Source organism: Pleurodeles waltl, chromosome 6 (assembly GCF_031143425.1).
Source record: "Pleurodeles waltl isolate 20211129_DDA chromosome 6, aPleWal1.hap1.20221129, whole genome shotgun sequence".
Lineage (NCBI taxonomy): Eukaryota > Metazoa > Chordata > Amphibia > Caudata > Salamandridae > Pleurodeles > Pleurodeles waltl.
The window spans coordinates 1508095002-1508116325 of NC_090445.1; the positions used below are offsets into that span (position 1 = coordinate 1508095002).

General features: G+C 44.7%; 1 protein-coding gene across 4 annotated transcripts in view; it reads right to left on the reverse strand.

Annotated features, from left to right (window-relative positions):
* Positions 1–21324, reverse strand: part of PRKCZ (protein kinase C zeta) — a 604208-nt gene that overhangs the window by 91934 nt on the left and 490950 nt on the right. For all 4 annotated transcript variants that reach the window (XM_069240998.1, XM_069241001.1, XM_069241000.1 and 1 more), the window contains 2 exons: positions 19359–19446; positions 1287–1406 (listed from right to left, as the gene is read on the reverse strand). In XM_069240998.1, the coding sequence (XP_069097099.1) occupies positions 1287–1406; positions 19359–19446 (208 nt within the window). The remainder of the gene's footprint in view (positions 1–1286; positions 1407–19358; positions 19447–21324) is intronic.

The following is a 21324-nucleotide window of genomic DNA, read 5'->3' on the forward strand; positions in this document are numbered from 1 at the left end:
ATCAATTATCTTCCCTTTCAGGAAGAGAACAAAAGGGCACATATAAAGCATATTTATGACCTTCTTTCAATTTTGCCAGAAGTAATAATCGGTGTGTCATTTCTTGTATTCATGTTTGCAAAATATTTTGTAATAATTATTGTATGAATTCTATTAAACGGTGAGCGGGGATTCTGACCTTTGACTCTGCAATAATTAGGAGGAAGATGCCAAATGTGTCACTTATGAATTGGAAAATAAAAAATAGCAGCCATGCATGTTGTAACTAATGACATGTTCATCTAGAAAGTCTTTAATTTCTCCCATCAAGATACTGTATGTAATATGATGGCGGAGAATTCTTGCCCTTATCATAAAGAATCTCTTTCAAGGGAATATGTGTACCCACCTGCTAACAATCGTAATAAATATGTTATTTAATTTACAGGCAATGTCTTGTATCGAGGAGCTAATGTGTGGATCACCTGAGCTGGTAAATAGTAATAGATAAAATCAAAGCATGCATCATTCACAGTGGCTGCAAGAATGTTTATAAAGTTCAGAGGTGGGTACATGAACAAAAAAAAACTCCCAGGCATGGAAAAGAGAGCAAACTCACAAGTCAATGCAGACAAAACGTACAACTGCAATAGGCTTGTCTGTAACTCAGGCCAGGGTACAGGTAAAGGTTATCGCTGGAATGATCCTACCTATCCTTTAACCCCCATCACATTACCAACAATTAATCTGGAGGCTGAGTAGAAGGCACATGTAAGTCTTCTCTTTTGGGGTTACTGGGATAGGTTTCTTAGTCCCAATCCTTTGTACCAATGCCACTTTAATGACATCACCAATAAACAGAAAGGTGATGTCCTGGGCTAATGCGCCTTTAATGCTAACAAAGTGACATGATGGTTCAATACTAAGTGCTGGAATAAATAAGGTGTATCCCAAAGGTATCTAACAATCAGGATACCCATATAGCTTGTCTTTTTTCATAAGATGAAGAATTCTACGATCTCCTGGAAAGAAAACTTTCTTTTATTCATAATTTACTTGCTGTGGTGCGTTTTAATCCGTGGGTGGGGAAGAGCCGACCACAAGGCTGCTGCCTACTCAATTCTTAAAAAAATTATAATGATCTAATGTTTAGTATTTTAGAAGAAATACCTGTATAGTATATGGGAGAATTATTTTTGTATTAAATTACGGAAATTTTAAAACTCTGATTCTGAGACCAAGTTAAAATGTCAATAAAATCAGTTTCAATTACATAAGGAGCTTTTCAAATGAACTCATGCACTCACCTTGGAACAGGTAATCTTCGGTATTCATGTCTGGATTGTCAGTTATGATGTCGAAAGGAGACCTTCCTGCCATCATTTCAAACATAAGCACCCCGAGAGCCCACCAGTCCACGCTGAAACCTATACACAGCACAAATACAATGAAAATACTAGTTAAGATTTTAAACATAAATGATGATCATTCAAATTATTTTTCCAATCTAGGCATGCTTGAGGTACAGATAATATTCAATCCTTTAAGTATTTATGCAGTAATGAAATTGATTTTTTTTAAAAGTGGCAACCATAGAAGCGTGATATGCCTTATCCACTACAGGAGGTCTACTGGGACACGAAAGCGTGTTCCTATTCCTATCAGCCACACATACTTATGTCTAATGACCACAACATCAATCACATTGCCATTTTCCTGTTTGCTCTTGGTCGCCAGAGGAACACCTGATTACCCAGTACATTACTATTTCTCTTTCTTCTGACCTCTCTCATAAGGCTAAAATTGCTTACAAGTAATTACTTCCTCGTTACAGTCTTAAACATATGAAGTGGTCACCTAATTCCACAAAGAATGAATCCTGCAATGAAGGATACATTTTGGTGAGTCTATTGCCACCACATTTTCCTTTCCCAGGATATAAACTGCTGTAAGGGAAACGGGTTATTTCTTTGTCCAACTGAAGATCAGCTCTTCTCTCTCTGTCAAATCCTGGGAAGGAGTGCCTTCCTGCCTGTTCTTATCAATACAGGAATGGCCTGAATCAAAGGGGAAGAAACCCAGCAAAGTCTGTGTCACTTCCTCTAATGCTTTTCAGTTCATGAATTCCTTATGCTCTCAAAGGGCTATTTGTCGTGAATCTACTGGGTGTCCAATGTTGCTCCTCCCCATCCACGCCCAGTTGCATTGGTCATGATTAGTTTGGGTTGAACTAAACTCAAAGTTGTCCTGGCTCCCAGAAGCAAAGGGTCGATCCACCAGTTCAGTTTAAGGACTACTTCCTGAGACATTAAAAGAAGTGTCACGGTTCATGGAAATTGATTTCCAACTTTAAAAAATGGCAAACAAAAATAATCCCAGATTAAACTTGCACATGGAAGATAAACACTGATGCTGACATATCTTCCTGACCCTGCAGCCAACCTGCAACAGAGTCATCAATGGTGCCAAAACCTTTGTGAGCACTTCCAGAAATGACTTCAGATAGAATGGGAGAACACTGAATTGAATGTGAGGACTAAGAATGGCAAACCACAAGACCTTGTGGTGCTCTTGATGAATCTGGATGAGGAGATGGGAGCTCTGCAAGCCCAACTTCACCATAAATTTCCCTACTAGAACTACAGAAAACATCCTCAGAAGGCAGTCCATTTTGAAATGATTCGTGGAGCCCCATTTGTTGAGTAATTTCAGGTGTGATTCTGGCTGCTTTCCACCAGAAAAAGTTTATTCCCAATCCTTGCTCTTTTTTTGGAACTAGAAGAATTGTCCTTTTTCTGAATCGTTCTAGTACTCCCTCACAAAGGGCTGATGCTTTTTACCTTATTTTTACCTTATTCTTCGGTATGGGCATAGGGATTAAAACCTGCGGTGGAGGCTCGGAGTAAAGGTCTGAAGTGCAGCCTAGTCTGACGATAGTCAGCACAAAAGATCAGTCACATCTCGAACCCAGATGCTTAAATGAGCATCCTGGGAAGATGAATTTTACTTCTCCTTGTAAGGAAAAGAATGTCCATGTTTTTTAATCTTTAGTGACTATGAAATCAAGCGGTTTTCCAAAAACATTTATTCCTAAAAAAAAAAAAAAGGATTTTTAATAAGACAGTCTACTATCATTTTCTGCCTTCCAATCCCTTAACCATATTTGCCTCTGGCATGAATAAGACCATCAGCTGCTATTTCAGATGCCCTTTAACTTTCCAAATTTGCCATGGTATCGGAGCAGTATTCTTCTTGGCCATCTGCAGCCAGACCATCAAAGTCCTTTGAATGTGCCGGATAAGCAGCAGAGACGAATCTCTAGTGTGCACCATACTTCTAGCCAAGCATCCCATTTCTCTGTAGCTAGGTTTGTACTTTATCTCTTACAAACATACTTGCCTCTTGAACTGTACTAATTTGCTATCTGGTAGCATTTGTAAAGCGGTCTACAATCTGGGTGTCTGTAGGCATTACTGTTATTCCATCTGCCTCAGTCACAGCACAACAGGAATAACTATGAACAGGGATGGATTAGCATGAAACTCTGGAAGTCGTATGTCTCTGTTTTATTAAGTCGAGATCTATTCAAATATTTCCAATTTAATAGAATAATTGTAAAACTTTGGAAAGGGGCCTCGATGATTTTTTTCATTGAGAGGGGGCACAATATAAAAAAGTTTGAAGACCACTGTTAAGAATCTTTGCGCAATTTGAAATTTAGACATACGCAAGAGTTAAGCTATTTCACACAAAATTTCACAATATTGCTCGGCCTTGCATTTACCTACAATGTTTACAGAGTTTTTTCAGTTAGTAAATGTTTATATTTGGGTTTTTGTAAAGCAGTATTAACACCCTTAATTTGTGACTCAGAGCACTTTTGAGACAAACAGACATGCAAATGGAGCATAACAGTACATTAATGTTGCAGATGCAGGGTAGCGGGAATCTAGTCAGCTGACCAGTGAAGGTAGCTGAGTACATACCCTCAATCGAATATGTCTGAAATGCTGACAAAGCTTTACAGAAGAACAAGGGTTTTGGGAAGTCTGGTTGAAGAAGGAAGACTGTCTTGAGCATCTGGCTCGGCAGAACACAGAGACCGAGACTGCAGAGAAGTCTGGATTATCTGATTACCAATGTCCAGATTCAAATCCTGAAAGATTCTTGTTAAATTTGTCATAGTCATCTCCAGTCTCGGCCTTGGAGACAGAGAGTACCACAGGGAGCAGTACTCAACTTGAAATGGTGCACTATTAAATGGTGCAAAGTAACGATCTCCATCATAGTCTACATGTAGTGCTGTAAAACACAGTGAAAGATGCCTCCAATGTGATTGAGCAATGTTCTTGAGTTATGACCTGGAGGAAAAGCCTTCAGTGAAATAATGTGCTCATACCCGATCTGTACCACAAAAACAGCTTCTATTCGGAGATAACCAATATCTGTGGTTAAAATTTTTTTTTTGAAGTAGTGATCATACAATTAAAGGAACAGCATCTTCACTAGTCGTAACTGTGGCCATCATTTTCGGTTCTATCATCTGATTACAGGAAGCTGGACTGAGGCCAGAAACTTAACCGACAAATACACATTTGTGTAGCCACTTCGGTCACGTGCAATCTGATCCAAATTTAGAGTTGGCTCTAAGCTGAAATGCTCCATCCCATGGGCCTGAAATCTACTTGCAACTCTCGCCCGTGCCCAGCCCTGGACCTCCTATTTATTCTATGGGGCATTTACCCGGTGGGCTGGAGTTTTTGAAGGCAGGGGTCCGCTTTTGGAATCTTCTTTACTTTTCCCAGCTTCCCCTTATTAATTGTAGCAGGAATTGTGAGTGATTTAGGAGATATGGAGGAAAAGAGCGGAAAAGAAAGATAAAAAAGAGAGATGGGAGAAGGGAGCAGGGTTAGTATGAACATATTTGCCGGGACTGCTTTTGATTCTGCCTTTGGAACAGACCAAATTGTAGATATGGGGAGCACCTTGATGCTAAGAATTGGGAAGGCCTGCATATGTTTTTCTTGTGAGATAACTTGAGAAGGAAAATGTCACTTACCCAGTGTACATCTGTTCGTGGCATTAGTCGCTGCAGAGTCACATGCTGTGCACATCCCGCCATCTGGTGTTGGGCTCGGTGTGTTACAAGTTGTTTTTGTTCGAAGAAGTCTTTTCGAGTCACGAGACCGAGGGACTCCTCCCATTTCGACTCCATTGCGCATGGGCGTCGACTCCATCTTAGATTGTTTTCCCCGCAGAGGGTGAGGTAGGAGTTGTGTATGCTAGTAATAGTGCCCATGCAATGGAGTGAATGCGTATGTACATAATAAAGTTTCAAGTAATCTATTTACAAATGTACAAATGTTTAAGATCTACTTCTAAACGGCTACAGGCTCCCGGGGAGGCGGGTGGGCGCATGTGAATCTGCAGCGACTAATGCCACGAACAGATGTACACTGGGTAAGTGACATTTTCCGTTCGATGGCATGTGTAGCTGCAGATACACATGCTGTGCATAGACTAGTAAGCAGTTATCTCCCCAAAAGCGGTGGTTCAGCCTGTAGGAGTTGAAGTAGTTTGGAATAATGTTCTTAGTACAGCTTGGCCTACTGTTGCTTGTTGTGAAGTTAGCACATCTACACAGTAGTGCTTGGTAAATGTATGAGGCGTAGACCATGTCGCTGCCTTACATATTTCGTTCATTGGAATATTTCCTAGAAAGGCCATGGTAGCACCTTTCTTTCTAGTTGAGTGTGCCTTTGGTGTAATAGGCAGTTCTCTTTTAGCTTTAAGATAGCAGGTTTGAATGCACCTAACTATCCATCTAGCAATGCCTTGTTTTGAAATTGGATTTCCTGTATGAGGTTTTTGAAAGGCAATAAATAGTTGTTTTGTCTTTCGAATTAGTTTTGTTCTGTCAATGTAGTACATTAGTGCTCTTTTGATGTCTAATGTATGTAGTGCTCTTTCAGCTACAGAATCTGGCTGTGGGAAGAACACTGGTAATTCTACCGTTTGATTCAAGTGGAACGGTGAGATTACTTTTGGTAAAAATTTGGGATTTGTTCGTAGAACAACTTTATTTTTGTGTATTTGAATAAATGGTTCTTGAATGGTAAACGCTTGAATTTCACTCACTCTTCTTAGAGATGTGATGGCAATTAAAAATGCAACTATCCACGTTAAGTATTGCATTTCACAAGAGTGCATGGGCTCAAAAGGTGGGCCCATGAATCGTGTTAAGACAATGTTGAGGTTCCATGAAGGAACTGGTGGCGTTCTTGGTGGTATAATTCTCTTTAGGCCTTCCATAAACGCTTTTATGACTGGTATCCTAAATAATGAAGTTGAGTGCGTAATTTGCAGGTAAGCTGAAATTGCAGCAAGATGTATTTTTATGGAAGAGAAAGCTAGTTTTGCTTTTTGCAGATGTAGTAAGTATCCTACTATATCTTTTGTAGATGCGTGTAAGGGTTGAATTTGATTATTATGGCAGTAATAGACAAACCTTTTCCATTTATTTGCATAGCAGTGTCTAGTGGTAGGCTTTCTAGCCTGTTTTAGGACCTCCATACATTCTTGTGTGAGGTGTAAGTGTCCGAATTCTAGGATTTCAGGAGCCAAATTGCTAGATCCAGCGATACTGGATTTGGATGCCTGATTTGTTGTTTGTGTTGTGTTAACAGATCTCGTCTGTTTGGTAGTTTGACATGAGGTACTACTGACAGGTCTAGTAGTGTGGTGTACCAAGGTTGCCTTGCCCATGTTGGTGCTATTAGTATGAGTTTGAGTTTGTTTTGACTCAACTTGTTTACTAGATATGGAAGGAGAGGGGGAAAAGCGTAAGCAAATATCCCTGACCAGTTCATCCATAGCGCATTGCCCTGAGACTGATGTTGTGGGTACCTTGATGCGAAGTTTTGGCATTTTGAGTTTTCCTTTGTTGCAAATAGATGTATTTGTGGTGTTCCCCAAATTTGGAAGTAAGTGTTCAGTATTTGGGGGTGAATCTCCCATTCGTGGATCTGTTGGTGATCCCGTGAGAGATTGTCTGCTAACTGATTCTGAATTCCTGGAATAAATTGTGCTATTAGGCGAATGTGGTTGTGAACCGCCCAATGCCATATTTTCTGTGTTAGGAGACACAACTGTGTTGGGTGTGTCCCTCCTTGTTTGTTTAGGTAGTACATTGTTGTCATGTTGTCTGTTTTGACAAGAATGTATTTGTGGGTTATCATGGGTTGAAATGCTTTCAGCGCTAGAAATACCGCTAACAGTTCTAGGTGATTTATGTGTAGCTGTTTTTGCTGCATGTTCCATTGTCCTTGGATGCTGTGTTGATTGAGGTGTGCTCCCCACCCTGTCATGGAAGCATCTGTTGTTATTACGTATTGTGGCACTGGGTCTTGGAAAGGCCGCCCTTGGTTTAAATTTATACTGTTCCACCATTGAAGCGAGATGTATGTTTGGCGGTCTATCAACACCAGATCTAGAAGCTGACCCTGTGCTTGTGACCATTGTGATGCTAAGCACTGTTGTAAGGGCCGCATGTGTAACCTTGCATTTGGGACAATGGCTATGCATGAGGACATCTTGCCTAGTAGTTTCAGTATTATTTTGACTTGTACTTTTTGTTTTGGATACAAGGTTTGTATTACATTATGAAATGCTTGTACTCTTTGTGGACTTGGAGTAGCAATCCCTTTTGCTGTGTTGATTGTTGCTCCCAAGTATTGCTGTGTTTGGCACGGCTACAGGTGTGACTTTGCGTAGTTGATTGAGAAACCTAGTTTGTGTAGGGTTTCTATGACATATTTTGTGTGTTGTGAACACCGTTTTAGCGTATTGGTTTTGATTAACCAATCGTCTAGGTATGGGAACACATGTATTTGCTGCCTTCTGATATGTGCAGCTACTACTGCCAGGCATTTTGTAAAAACCCTTGGCGCAATTGTTATTCCGAATGGCAACACTTTGAATTGGTAATGTATCCCTTGGAATACAAACCTTAGGTACTTTCTGTGTGAAGGATGTATTGGTATATGGAAATATGCATCCTTTAGGTCTAGTGTTGTCATGTAGTCTTGTTGTTTGAGCAGTGGGATTACGTCTTGTAGAGTAACCATATGCAAATGGTCTGATTTGATGTAGGTATTTAATGTTCTGAGATCTAGTATCGGTCTCAGGCTCTTGTCCTTTTTGGGTATCAGGAAGTACAGTGAGTAAACTCCTGTGTTTAATTGATCTTTTGGTACTAATTCTATTGCTTCTTTCTGTAGCAATGCTTGAACTTCTAGCCCTAGAAGATCTATATGTTGTTTTGACATATTGTGTGTTTTCGGTGGGACGTTTGGAGGGAATTTGAGAAATTCTATGCAATAACCATGTTGGATAATTGCTAAGACCCAAGTGTCTGTTGTTATTTCCTCCCAATGTGTGTAAAACTTGTTTAGTCTGCCCCCCACAGGTGTTAGGTGTTGGGGATTTGTGACCTTGAAGTCACTGTTTGTTTTGAGGAGTTTTGGGACTTTGGAACTTTCCTCTGTTTCTTTGAAACTGTCCTCCTCTATATTGTCCCCGAAAACCTCCCCGCTGATACTGGCTTTGGTAAGTGGGCTTTGTTTGTGAGGTTGTGGCTTCTGTGGTTTGCCCTCGAAACCCCCCTCGAAATTGTGTTTTCCAAAATGTGCCTCTGCTCTGCGGGGAGTAGAGGGCGCCCATGGCTTTGGCCGTGTCAGTGTCTTTTTTAAGTTTTTCAATTGCAGTGTCCACTTCCGGCCCAAACAACTGCTGTCCGTTGAATGGCATATTCAGCACAGCTTGCTGTATCTCTGGTTTAAATCCTGATGTACGCAGCCATGCATGCCTCCTTATCGTTACTGCTGTGTTGACAGTTCTAGCAGCTGTGTCTGCAGCATCCATTGCTGATCGAATTTGATTATTGGAGATATTTTGTCCCTCTTCGACCACTTGCTGTGCTCTTTTTTGAAACTCCTTTGGCAAGTGTTCAATAAGGTGTTGCATCTCGTCCCAATGGGCCCTATCATATCTGGCTAGCAAAGCTTGCGAATTTGCAATACGCCACTGGTTTGCTGCCTGTGCCGCCACCCTTTTGCCTGCTGTGTCGAATTTTCTACTCTCTTTATCTGGAGGTGGCGCGTCCCCTGAGGTATGAGAGCTGGCTCTTTTGCGCGCTGCCCCAACTACAACAGAGTCTGGTGATAGCTGTTGTGTGATGTACGCTGGGTCTGTTGGTGGCGGTTTATATTTTTTATCTACTCTTGGAGTAATGGCTCTCCCTTTGACAGGCTCCTCAAACACCTGTTTGGAGTGTTTTAGCATTCCGGGCAACATTGGCAGACTTTGATATTGACTGTGCGTAGACGACAGTGTATTAAAAAGGAAGTCATCTTCAATGGGTTCTGAGTGAAGGCTGACATTGTGAAATGCTGCTGCCCTTGATACCACTCGAATGTAGCCTGTACTATCCTCAGGTGGCGAGGGTCTTGCTGGATAGCACTGAGGACTATTGTCTGACACTGGTGCGTCGTAAAGGTCCCATGCGTCAGGGTCATCTTGACTCATCCCCGTATGTGTTGGGGATTGCATCATTGGTGGAGTGGCTACCGGTGATAGTTGTGGAGAGTGATGTGGGGATGGTGGTGGTGTTATTTGTTTACCCACTTTTGCTTGTGGCTGTTTGTCCTTGTCCTTGTTTTGGAAGGCAAGTTTTCCTTTCATTCTGATTGGGGGAAGAGTGCTGATCTTCCCTGTATCTTTTTTAATAAAGAGCCGCCTTTGCGCGTGATCTGGCTCAGGACAGTCCTTGTTCCTCTGAATAGGAACTCATTTTCGGTTCGGAAGCCGGATGTTTCGGCACCGAAACCTTTTCTGCTGCTTTCTTCGGCTCCGACAAAATATTTTTTCTTTTTGGCGTCGTGCCCTCTCGGTGCCGACCAACTTTGGTGCCGCTGTCTCGGTGCCGAATCTTTTCGGAGCCACTCTCTCGTGCCCGGGATTGCTGCGTGCCTGTATCTCGACCGGAGTCGGATGACTTCGACGCCCTTTTTCGGTGCCGATGGACGGTCACCTACTTTTCGGGTTAAGCCATGGCCTGTTGGCGGAGGCGTCCCCTGGGCTTTGGTAGTCTTTTCGTGAGTTTTTTGTTTCGACGTCTTACTCACGGTTTTCGGCGTTTCTTCGGGATCGACCTCCTCCGAGTCCGATTCCTGGATGGAGAATGTTTCTTCCTCCTCCTCGAAACACCCTTGTCCTGTCGGCGCTGACGCCATTTGCAGTCTTCTTGCTCTTCGGTCCCTGAGTGTCTTCCTCGACCGAAACGCTCGACAGGCCTCCCCTGTGTTCCGGTGACAAACACAAGTTACAGACCAGGTGTTGATCTGTATATGGATACTTGCTATGGCATTTTGGACAGAAGCGGAATGGGGTCCGTTCCATCAGCCTTGAAGAGACACGTGGCCGGGCCGACCAGGCCCCGACGGGAATCGAAAAAACCCCGAAGGGCCACCGGGGCTCTTCTCAATTCGGTGTCGATCTGTTGTAACTAACCCGATACCGAACGCAAACAATACCGACGATTTTTCCGAGATTCTAACTAACTTTCCGACCCGAAACACGGAGCGAAAAGGAACACGTCCGAACCCGATGGCGGAAAAAAAACAATCTAAGATGGAGTCGACGCCCATGCGCAATGGAGTCGAAATGGGAGGAGTCCCTCGGTCTCGTGATTCGAAAAGACTTCTGCGAACAAAAACAACTTGTAACACTCCGAGCCCAACACCAGATGGCGGGATGTGCACAGCATGTGTATCTGCAGCTGCACATGCCATCGAACGTAAAGTTTCTTCACTTAATCACATCTTCTTCATATAGATTGCCTTCCTTGACATGCGAAGTCCCTATTCTTGAAATACACTTGTAAGAAGTGAACAACTAAGTTATCACAAGTACATCCCTATACAAGTGCAACGCAAATAATAACTACAGCGCAAACCACAAATAATACATATTTGCAAATCCATAAAATCAACCACACGTGTAAGAATCAACTTTAAATGAGCACAAGGCTTATGTCTGGCTGAACATCATAATCTGAATTCTCTAGCCAAGAACTGAAGAGTGATTAACCTCCGCTACATTTGATTGGTGGAGAACCCTTCAAGAGGCTCTTGCTCCTGAACATCAAACTGTGCAAGCACCGGGTAGGCCCACATAAATCAGGCACTGCTGCGTCTGTATCGATAGTACGGAAATGTAATGTGCTTGCTTTGTTTTTGTTTTTTTATGTAAAGAGATGCGTTATGTAGAAGTTTCTACTATGTACTGATTTGATAAGAACTCAAAACTGAATTTTGAATAATAACAAAACGAAATAAAATAAATACTCAGAATTTAGCCCCGAAGCACACATTTTCTAACACAATGAATCAGAAGTATGTTTACCTATTTCGATTGTGGTGCCAGCTGGAGATTAAACCTAACTCTTCAGGAAAGTCAGCATAAATGTGCTAAGGGGTCTACTGTTCGAATGAGATCCAGCTACAACAAGGCCGCAGTAAATCTTTTGACACTTTATTAAACATTTTAGGTTGCTGCTGTGCTATGAACCTGTATTTTTTCTTTGTGGCTGTTAAAGGGGAAGAGATGAACGAGTTACTTACCTTCGGTAACGACTTTTCTGGTGGATACATTAGCTACCTGTGGATTCCTCACCTCATGAATACTCCCATGGCGCCAGCATTCGACGGAAATCTTCTTACTAGTCTCTGCACGTCGACGAGGACGTCACTGTCGCCCACGCGACGCCGTCTGACGTCATACAGGCAATAAGAGGTCCTCGACGACGTGCGGACGTCAGTACCAATAATTTTTTACGTGCATGAGAACAACCAGGCAATGCAATGAAAGAGCAAGGCAACATCCATTATATTGTAAAAATACACCACATTGTATGAATAACTGTAAATCTTTTTATGTACATATATATATATAAAACTCTCTCTTTTAAAATATATACACACACCAAGTATATACACAAAGATATATACATATATACATATATATATATAAATATATTATATATACATCTATTGCACCCTCAAAGACCAAGAGGAGCGCACTCAAGGATTACTTGGTAAGACCAGAAAGGCAACGGGGAGGCGGGTGGGACCGTGAGGAATCCACAGGTAGCTAATGTATCCACCAGAAAAGTCGTTACCGAAGGTAAGTAACTCGTTCTTCTGATGGATACAACTACCTGTGGATTCCTCACCTCATGAATAGAGTCCCAAAGCAGTACCACGCCCGGCGGTGGGTGCCTAAATGGTCAAACCAGGAAATCCTGCAGCACTGACCGTGCAAAATGGCCGTCCCTTCTAACCTCAGAATCCAAACAGTAATGTTTTGCAAAAGTGTGAAGGGACGACCAAGTTGCGGCCTTGCAGATGTCGACCACAGGAACACCTCTGGCCAAGGCCGAAGTGGCCGACTTAGCTCTGGTGGAATGAGCTCTAATGCCCTCAGGAGGATCCTTCTTTGCCAAAGAGTAACATATTTTAATGCAAAGAACAACCCACCTGGATAGTGTTCTCTTGTGGACTGCCTTTCCTCTCCTCTTGCCCACGTATCCAATAAACAGCTGATCCTCCAGCCTGAAATCCTTTGTTCTATCGATAAAGAAGCTCAACGCTCTCTTTGGGTCCAGACGGTGCAGTCTTTCTTCCTCTTTGGAAGGATGAGGCGGAGGATAGAACGTGGACAAAGTAATTGCCTGAGCCAAATGGAAGGGTGAAACAACCTTCGGGAGGAAAGCAGCCTTGGTCCTCAACACCACCTTATCCCCATAAAAAGTTGTATAAGGGGGTTTTACTGATAAGGCCTGCAACTCACTCACTCTCCTTGCTGATGTTATAGCTATCAGGAAGACTGTTTTAAAACCAAATACCTCAAGGGGCAAGAATGCATAGGTTCAAAAGGGGACCCCATAAGGAAAGTCAGGACTAAGGACAAATCCCATTGCGGCATAACGAATGGCTTTGGAGGATATTGATTTAGAAGACCTTTCAAGAATCTGATAACAATAGGGGATTTAAATAAAGATGGTTGGTCTGGAAGACATAAGAAGGCTGACAAGGCCGATAAATAACCTTTAATGGTAGCCACTGCACAACCTTTCTGCGCCAGAGATAGAGCAAAAGACAAAACGTCCGATAGATGAGCATGCAAAGGATCAATCTGCCTCTCTCCACACCACGCAACAAATTTAGACCACCTATTAGCGTAGATAGATTTAGTGGAGTGTCGCCTGGCCGCTAATATAACATCCACTACCTCAGGCGGGAGAGAGAAGGAACTCAGGTTGCCCCGTTCAATCTCCAGGCATGTAGGTGCAGACTCTGGAGGTTGGGGTGTAGAACCTGCCCCTGCGACTGCGAGAGGAGGTCTGCCCTGAAAGGGAGACGGAGCGGCGGGCACATTGAGAGTTGGAGAAGGTCGGAGTACCACACCCTCCTTGGCCAATCCGGAGCTATTAAGATTACTAGAGCCCGGTCTTGGCGAATCTTCCTCAATACTCGAGGAATCAAGGGTATGGGAGGAAACGCGTAAAGCAACTGGCCGCACCAGGTCATTTGAAACGCGTCCCCCAACGCTTCCTGCATCGGATACTGAAGGCTGCAGAACAACGGACAATGCGCGTTCTCTCGAGTGGCGAACAGATCTACCCGAGGAAACCCCCACCTCTGGAAGATCAAACGGACTTGATCTGGATGGAGACGCCACTCGTGGTCTGCCGAGAAGTGGCGACTGAGACTGTCCGCACGCACGTTCAAAACTCCGGCCAGATGGTTTGCTATCAAGCAAATCCGATGGTCCTTTGCCCAGGACCATAGTCGAAGAGCTTCCCTGCAGAGAAGGTACGACCCCACTCCTCCCTGCTTGTTTATGTACCACATCGTGGTAGTATTGTCCGTTAGGACCTGTACCGACTGACCACGAAGGGAAGGGAGGAAGGCCTTGAGAGCCAGACGTACAGCCCGTAATTCTAACAGATTGATGTGAAAAATCTGTTCCTCTGGAGACCAAAGACCTTTGATCTCCAGATCCCCCAGATGAGCTCCCCACCCTAGAGTGGAAGCATCCGTTATGACTGTGGCCACTGGTGGTGACTGCTGGAACGGCTTTCCTTGCGAAAGATTGTTGCTTACAATCCACCACTTCAAATCCACAGCAGCATCTCTGGAGATCTTGACAGTACCCTCTAGATCCCCTCTGTGTTGAGACCACTGCCTTCGGAGGCACCACTGAAGAGCCCCCATGTGCCAGCGAGCATGCGTGACCAACAGAATGCAGGAGGCAAAAAGACCGAGCAGACGAAGGACCTTGAGGACTGGAACTACCGCTCCATTTCGAAACATTGGAACCAAATCCTGAATATCTTGAATCCGCTGAGGCGGAGGAAAGGCCCGACCCAATGTTGTATCCAGTACTGCCCCTATGAACAGGAGGCGCTGAGAGGGCTCTAGGTGAGATTTGGGCTCGTTCACCGAAAAACCCAGGTCGAACAACAACTGGGTTGTTGACTGCAGATGACGCAACACAAGCTCCGGGGACTTGGCTTTGATCAACCAGTCGTCCAAGTAAGGGAATACTGCTATCCCCTTCCTTCTGAGCTCTGCCGCAACCACCGACATCACCTTCGTGAAGACTCGAGGTGCTGAAGTAAGACCAAACGGAAGGACCGCAAACTGATAATGTTGCGATCCCACCACAAACCGGAGATACTTCCTGTGTGACTTGAGTATCGGGATATGAAAGTAAGCATCCTGCAAGTCGACAGACACCATCCAGTCTTCCATGTTCAACGCCAAAAGCACCTGTGCTAGGGTCAGCATCTTGAACTTTTCCTGCTTGAGGAACCAATTCAAGATCCTCAGGTCCAGAATTGGTCTCAAACGACCATCCTTCTTGGGAATCAGGAAATACCTTGAGTAAACTCCTTGACCCCTTTCCTGCTCCGGGACCAACTCCACCGCGCCCTTTAAAAGGAGGACTTCTACCTCCTGTTCTAGCAACAGGAGGTGTTCTTGTGAACAATACGAAGGGCGGGGCGGGATGAGGGGCGGAAACTCCCGAAAAGGAAGGGTGTAGCCTTTTCCCACAACACTGAGAACCCAATTGTCCGACGTAACAGTCTCCCATTTGGTGAGAAAATGCTGTAATCTTCCCCCTACAGGAGAGGCGTGAGTTGGAAATGGTGGAAGCCTAAGGCTGCTTCCCCTGCTGCACCCCGCCAGAGGATGAGGAAGAGGCAGAGTGCTGCTGAGAGGCTCCTCTGGTGCGGACCCTACCTCTCCCCCTGAAAGATCTATAGGGATGGGAAGAGGCAGGTTGCTGATATCTTCCCCGAAAGGAAGAGGAGGAAGAGCCACGCCCAAATCCACGAAACCTCCTGAAGAATCTGGAAGAGGCCGTGGAAGAAGGAGCTTGGAGCCCTAACGACTTAGCCGTGGCCCTGCTTTCCTTAAAACGTTCCAAGGCCGAATCAGCCTTAGCCCCAAACAGTTTGTCCCCATCAAACGGGAGATCCAACAATGTGGACTGTACATCAGCCGAAAAGCCCGAGTTACGGAGCCAGGCCTGTCTCCTTGCCACCACAGTTGTGCCCATTGCTCTGGCTACCGAGTCGGTGGTATCCAGTCCCGTCTGGATAATTTGGGTCGCAGCAGCCTGGGCATTTGAGACAAGATCCAAAAGACCCTGGGGAAGCTCTGTAAACGAAGAGGAGATGTCATCCATCAGAGCATGAATATACCTCCCCAGGATACAGGTTGCATTGGTGGCTTTTAACGCCAGACTGCAGGACGAAAAAATCTTCTTCGACTGCGCCTCTAGCTTCTTTGAATCTCTGTCCCCAGGCACCGTCGGAAAAGAACCAGGCGCTGACTTGGACGAACAGGAGGCCTGCACCACCAAGCTCTCCGGCGTAGGGTGCCTGGACAGAAAACCAGGGTCAGTTGGAGCCGCCCGATACCTCCTGGCCGCGGCTCTGTGAACTGCTGGGGAAGATGCCGGCCTCTTCCACACCTCTAAAACCGGATCCAGCAGAGCGTCATTAAAAGGTAACAGAGGCTCCGCCGCGGCTGAGGCCGGATGTAACACCTCTGTCAAAAGGTTTTGTTTCGCCTCCACTACCGGCAAAGGCAGGTCCAAAAAACTAGCTGCCTTCCGTACCACTGCATGAAAGGAAGCAGCCTCCTCAGTATATTCCCCCGGGGACGAAAGGTCCCACTCAGGGGAAGTGTCCAGCCCACTGGCCGACTCCAGTCCACGCAGCCCATCACCCGAGTCCTCTAGCTCTCCTTCCTCTAGGGCTCGTTGGTACTCCTGCTCTTCTAGTACCCGGAGAGCACGTCTCCTTGAATGCAGTCGTTGCTCAATCCGCGGAGTCGACAATGCCTCCGCCGAAGTCGGAGATCGGCGCCGATCTTCCGAAGCCACCGACGCCGCATCCGGCGCCACAGGTAACTTCGGCGCCGACCGAAGAGCAGTTGAAACGGATGGGCCCACCGGAGTCACAGGCCGAAATCTCGACGTCGACGGGATGGAAATCCATGGGGCCAATCCTTCCGAAGCCACCGGAGCGGCCACCGGCGCCGACACTGGCGCCGAGCCCACGTTCCCAAACGGGAGAAAGGGCATAAAGGGTGCCGGCCGAAGAGGCGCAGGATCACCCAAAGAAAAGGCCAAAGGCCCAGCCGGAGCACCCCCTGGAGCCATCTGTTGGAAGATGGCATACATCGCATTCAAGAATGCGGAACTATCGGCTCCAGGGGTGGGAAAAGCCGGATACTGGGGTGCCTGTCTCGGAGGCGACCCCGACGCCGGCCTCGGCGTCTGCGCCGGAGAAAACACTTGAGGCTCCAATACCTCAATCACCGACGCCTGTCCAGGTGAAGTTGGAGACGCCGGAGAAGGCAACGGCGTCGAAGGATGCGGCGTAACCGTGGGGCTGACTTCCCATGTTCTTCGGCGCCGATCCGGAGACCTGGAACGAGCCTCCCTTGAATGACGCCGAGATTCTCTACGGCGCCGGGAGTCTCGATGACGCCGATGTCTTGGAGAAGACTTCTTGTGATGCTTCTCCTTTGACTTGGCCATAAACAGCTTCGCCTCACGTTCTTTAAGAGCCTTTGGATTCATGTGCTGACATGAATCACAAGTCGAGACGTCGTGGTCGGAGCTCAAACACCAAAGGCAATCGGAATGAGGATCCGTCACCGACATCTTGCCTCCACACTCACGACAAGGCTTAAATCCAGACTTTCTCTGCGACATTATTTCCACAGCGAAAGACTACGCAGCAAGATATACACTGTAACCGCAAGAGTAACAGTTGCTCCCTCGAAGATAACCGTTTCGAATGCACGGAAAAAAGGGAACTGACGTCCGCACGTCGTCGAGGACCTCTTATTGCCTGTATGACGTCAGACGGCGTCGCGTGGGCGACAGTGACGTCCTCGTCGACGTGCAGAGACTAGTAAGAAGATTTCCGTCGAATGCTGGCGCCATGGGAGTATTCATGAGGTGAGGAATCCACAGGTAGTTGTATCCATCAGAAAAGGATATGTTCTATTGATATTAGGCCAATTTCTTCTTCAAACAGGAAGCTTTCATACAATGATTTGCGGCCCTGCAGGATTCGCTGAATAATCGCACATTCAGCCCTTATGTGCTGGAAAGTAGGATTCATCTCTCGGTAGATTACATAGCCTGCAGGATTTGGGCACTTGCCCGCACCTTTGCGTTTCCCAGTGACTACCATATTTCCAATACATTGCTCAGCATCAACACTTTCAGTGAACAATGTACTTTATCTGGACCGACTGCAATTAAAGGTCGTTCAAATAAATAGTTACCAAAGAAGAAAGCCTTTGAAATACCTGAGAGCCTAACAAACATCAAATCTCACTGGCCCCCACCCATTTGTAAGGTGATTTAAACAGGATAAGTAGAGAAAGCACTTTGTTTAGTGACGTAACGAGGCACATCTCTACTACTGCTTAGAAAATGAGGCCTGACAGTTTTAGGACTGTGCACTGATTTCTTGATTTAATATTGCGTGATCAGACATATGCACTGGAATGCGCACAATATATTGAGATTAGGAATGGTGGTTATTTATGCAACTCATAATTATCCATACTATTATGTTATTTAGCGGGCACTTTACACAATCTATTCTTGCTTACATTTGGAAACCAAATTTGGAGAGAAATTAGTTTGATAATAACAAATGTTCTACTATTCTGTCTTCCCACATTTCTACCAAGAAAATCGAAACCCCACAACCCCCAGCCCCTCACCTTGCAGGCAGATGCAATGCGTGATTACTTTTCAGTGAGGCTACTTGGAAACTATCCAAAGGGCCGTCTTCTTGGGGTGAACTACAAAGATTGTACGCTGCGTCCTCTATGGTGGAGTCACAGCCCCCCTGACAGCCTCGTTGCCCCTGCTCCCACATCTGTAAAACCATTTACTTATTTCCGTGGGCCACAACCCATGCAAATGAGGGATAACGCCCAGGAGATAAGGTAAACTTAAAATGTGCTCCCAAGAGATCAATATTATAGAAAAAGCGGCAAAATCTTAGTCCCCATCTACAATATAATGCCCAAGGGGTTAAAAAAACGCCCACAAATTGCATCCTAAGGACACTTCTGTACTTTAGTATTGCTATCAGTACACCCCTTACATGATGGTGCACATTTCAAAACAAGCCTTGGCAAAGCCAATAGTTTAAGTATGTGGATGGTGAAAAGATATTCTTAAGGGTAACCAAGAGCACCGAACTAGTATAGAAAAGGCAACAGTAGCAGTATAAGGCATTCAAACCTACGGAACAGGTAATGTGGAAGCAGAATTCATGCAAGCTTCCATTACACTTTGAACAGGAACAGCACAACAGTAGTGCAGGTTTCCCTAACAAACAGAACAAGTAGCAAATGGCGGAATCAGTGGAAACGTGCTACACATACTGCAGTTACAATCTGGATCAGAGCAATAGAAGTAACCTTACACTGACAGCAAAAGAGAGAAGTATTGCACCTGACGGAATTTAACCCCTAAATGTGGCAACAGGAAATTCCCATCCAGGTCTTTTAAGAAGCAATGACTAGGACGTGAACTTCTTGTCCTGTGTATGTAGGTGATTACCACTGTTACAATAAAAAACTACACATTTACCCAACTCATTTAACAATTTGGCTGAAGAACGCAAGAGACATGATGTAGGATGTACATGATCATTTATACTTAATTATCGAAAATCAATGATCCTTGAATGGGAGAAAAGCACTTACCGTATTCCTCTCCTCTTAAAATCTCAGGTGCAATGTAATTTGGCGTTCCACAGAAAGTGCTTGTAGTGTCACCGGGTCCCAGCCCCTCCTAAAATGGTAGAACTCTTTTAAAGCATCAAACTGAAATATGCCAGATAAACTAAAATTGTAAAACTAAAAAAGGGCTCTCGACTGGTGGGCCCTTGAGAGAGCTCATACTGCAGCAGACCACATAGATGCACCACAAACCAATAACATCCTTAACTTGACATCAATGCAGATGGACACAGTTGTGGAATACTTAATATGTAAACTAAAACAAACAAGCCTCCTTATGCTCTGCCTTTTGCTTCATCTCCGGTATCTTCCTCACCCTCATCTCAGCTGCACCCTACTCGCCAAATCTCCATGGACTGTGAACATGAACAGTGAATTAGCTGTATATAAATAGGGGTTGCCCTGTAAACAAGTGAACCAATACTTGACTTATATTGATAAACCACCATTTCCATATAACGCATAGGCCTCCAGTCCATCTCTGCACAATTAACCCCTAAAAGCATCATAAGGTTCTGAGTGTTATGAGTGTGTTTGGTAGATCTGTCCAGGTGGAAAAATGTAAAGGTGTTAAGATACCGGTGCCTCCCATTCAAGCTTCCAAACAAATTACACCTCTTCGCTACAGCAAACACTGCTAAATGGAATTACACTGAATTTGGCATGAAACTAGAACCTTATTCAGAATGAGGACTTTTGTGGTTTACTGTAAATCTGCTCTCCTCTCATCCAATGGAAGGTCTGGTACACAAACCTGAGCAATCTGACTGGCTGACGACCACAGGACAATTTCTGTTGCAGCTACCACAGGGTAGTGAGTTATAGCCAGAAACCAAAGTCCTCCAGTCAATCCCACTGCACACAGCCAAAAGGTGTGCACAGTGGGTTATGTACAAGTGGCATGGATGCTGAATGTGTGCCAACCCCATGCCGCACCTGGGTAAATGCTCTATGCAGTGGATTATGCAGACATGGATACTATGCCCTAGAGTGGACCAAATGGCAGATAATATAAGACAACAGAAAATAACAGCATATAACAAAACAACAAAAGTAAATAACAAAACATTCAAACAAATGACATGATTGCTGGGGTGAATAATTGGTTGATGTAGGATGTCACCAGGATGTCATCTATGACATCCCATGTGGGGTAGGAGCAGAGCATTGGGGGCGAGTTATTGTGTGCCCAGATAACCGTAACTGGCCAACTTCAATAGTTTTAGCACCTGAATATGAAGTATGAAATTGCTTTGATGGATCTTGTTCATTCTGAAATTGCTAACATTTTTCTGAAAAACAATTTTTTACCTAATCTTTTTTTTCAAATGTGCAGTTTTAATCTTCTCATCTACACGAATTCCTAAACGTGTTAAAAAAACATTTGGAATTGTTTGTAGCATTTTAACCCACCCACTTCTTATTAAATATAACTCACTTGTCATATATAGGAGGTAACTACGGATCATATTGCATTCTGGTGCCCGCCATTACTTTAACAAGCACTTGAAACACAAACAGATCTGGAATCCATTGTGATTAAAATTCTCCCACATATTCTGCTGTAGTTAAAAAGCAAGACAAACAAGCACTGACTAAGCAGATAAACTACTTTTCCAACTATTGGCTTCACCTAAGTTTTTGCCGATACTGTGCAGCATGAGTGAAATAAATAAATTGGTTAATAACCAGTGATGACTTATACATGTGTGTCTACTGGGGTGAATGTTGTGAGTGTGTGTGCGTGGTTTTGTGTGTGTGTGTTGGTGCATGCATGCATGTGTGTGGAGGTGTTTGGTGGGTATCCCGGCAACAGGAATGCAAGTTCCTGTCATCGAGATACCTTACCGCCAGCATTTTGTAGTGATGAGACAGCCAGTAAAATGCTGGTGGTGTCCCGGATCGGAATGACCTCAGCAGTCATCCAACT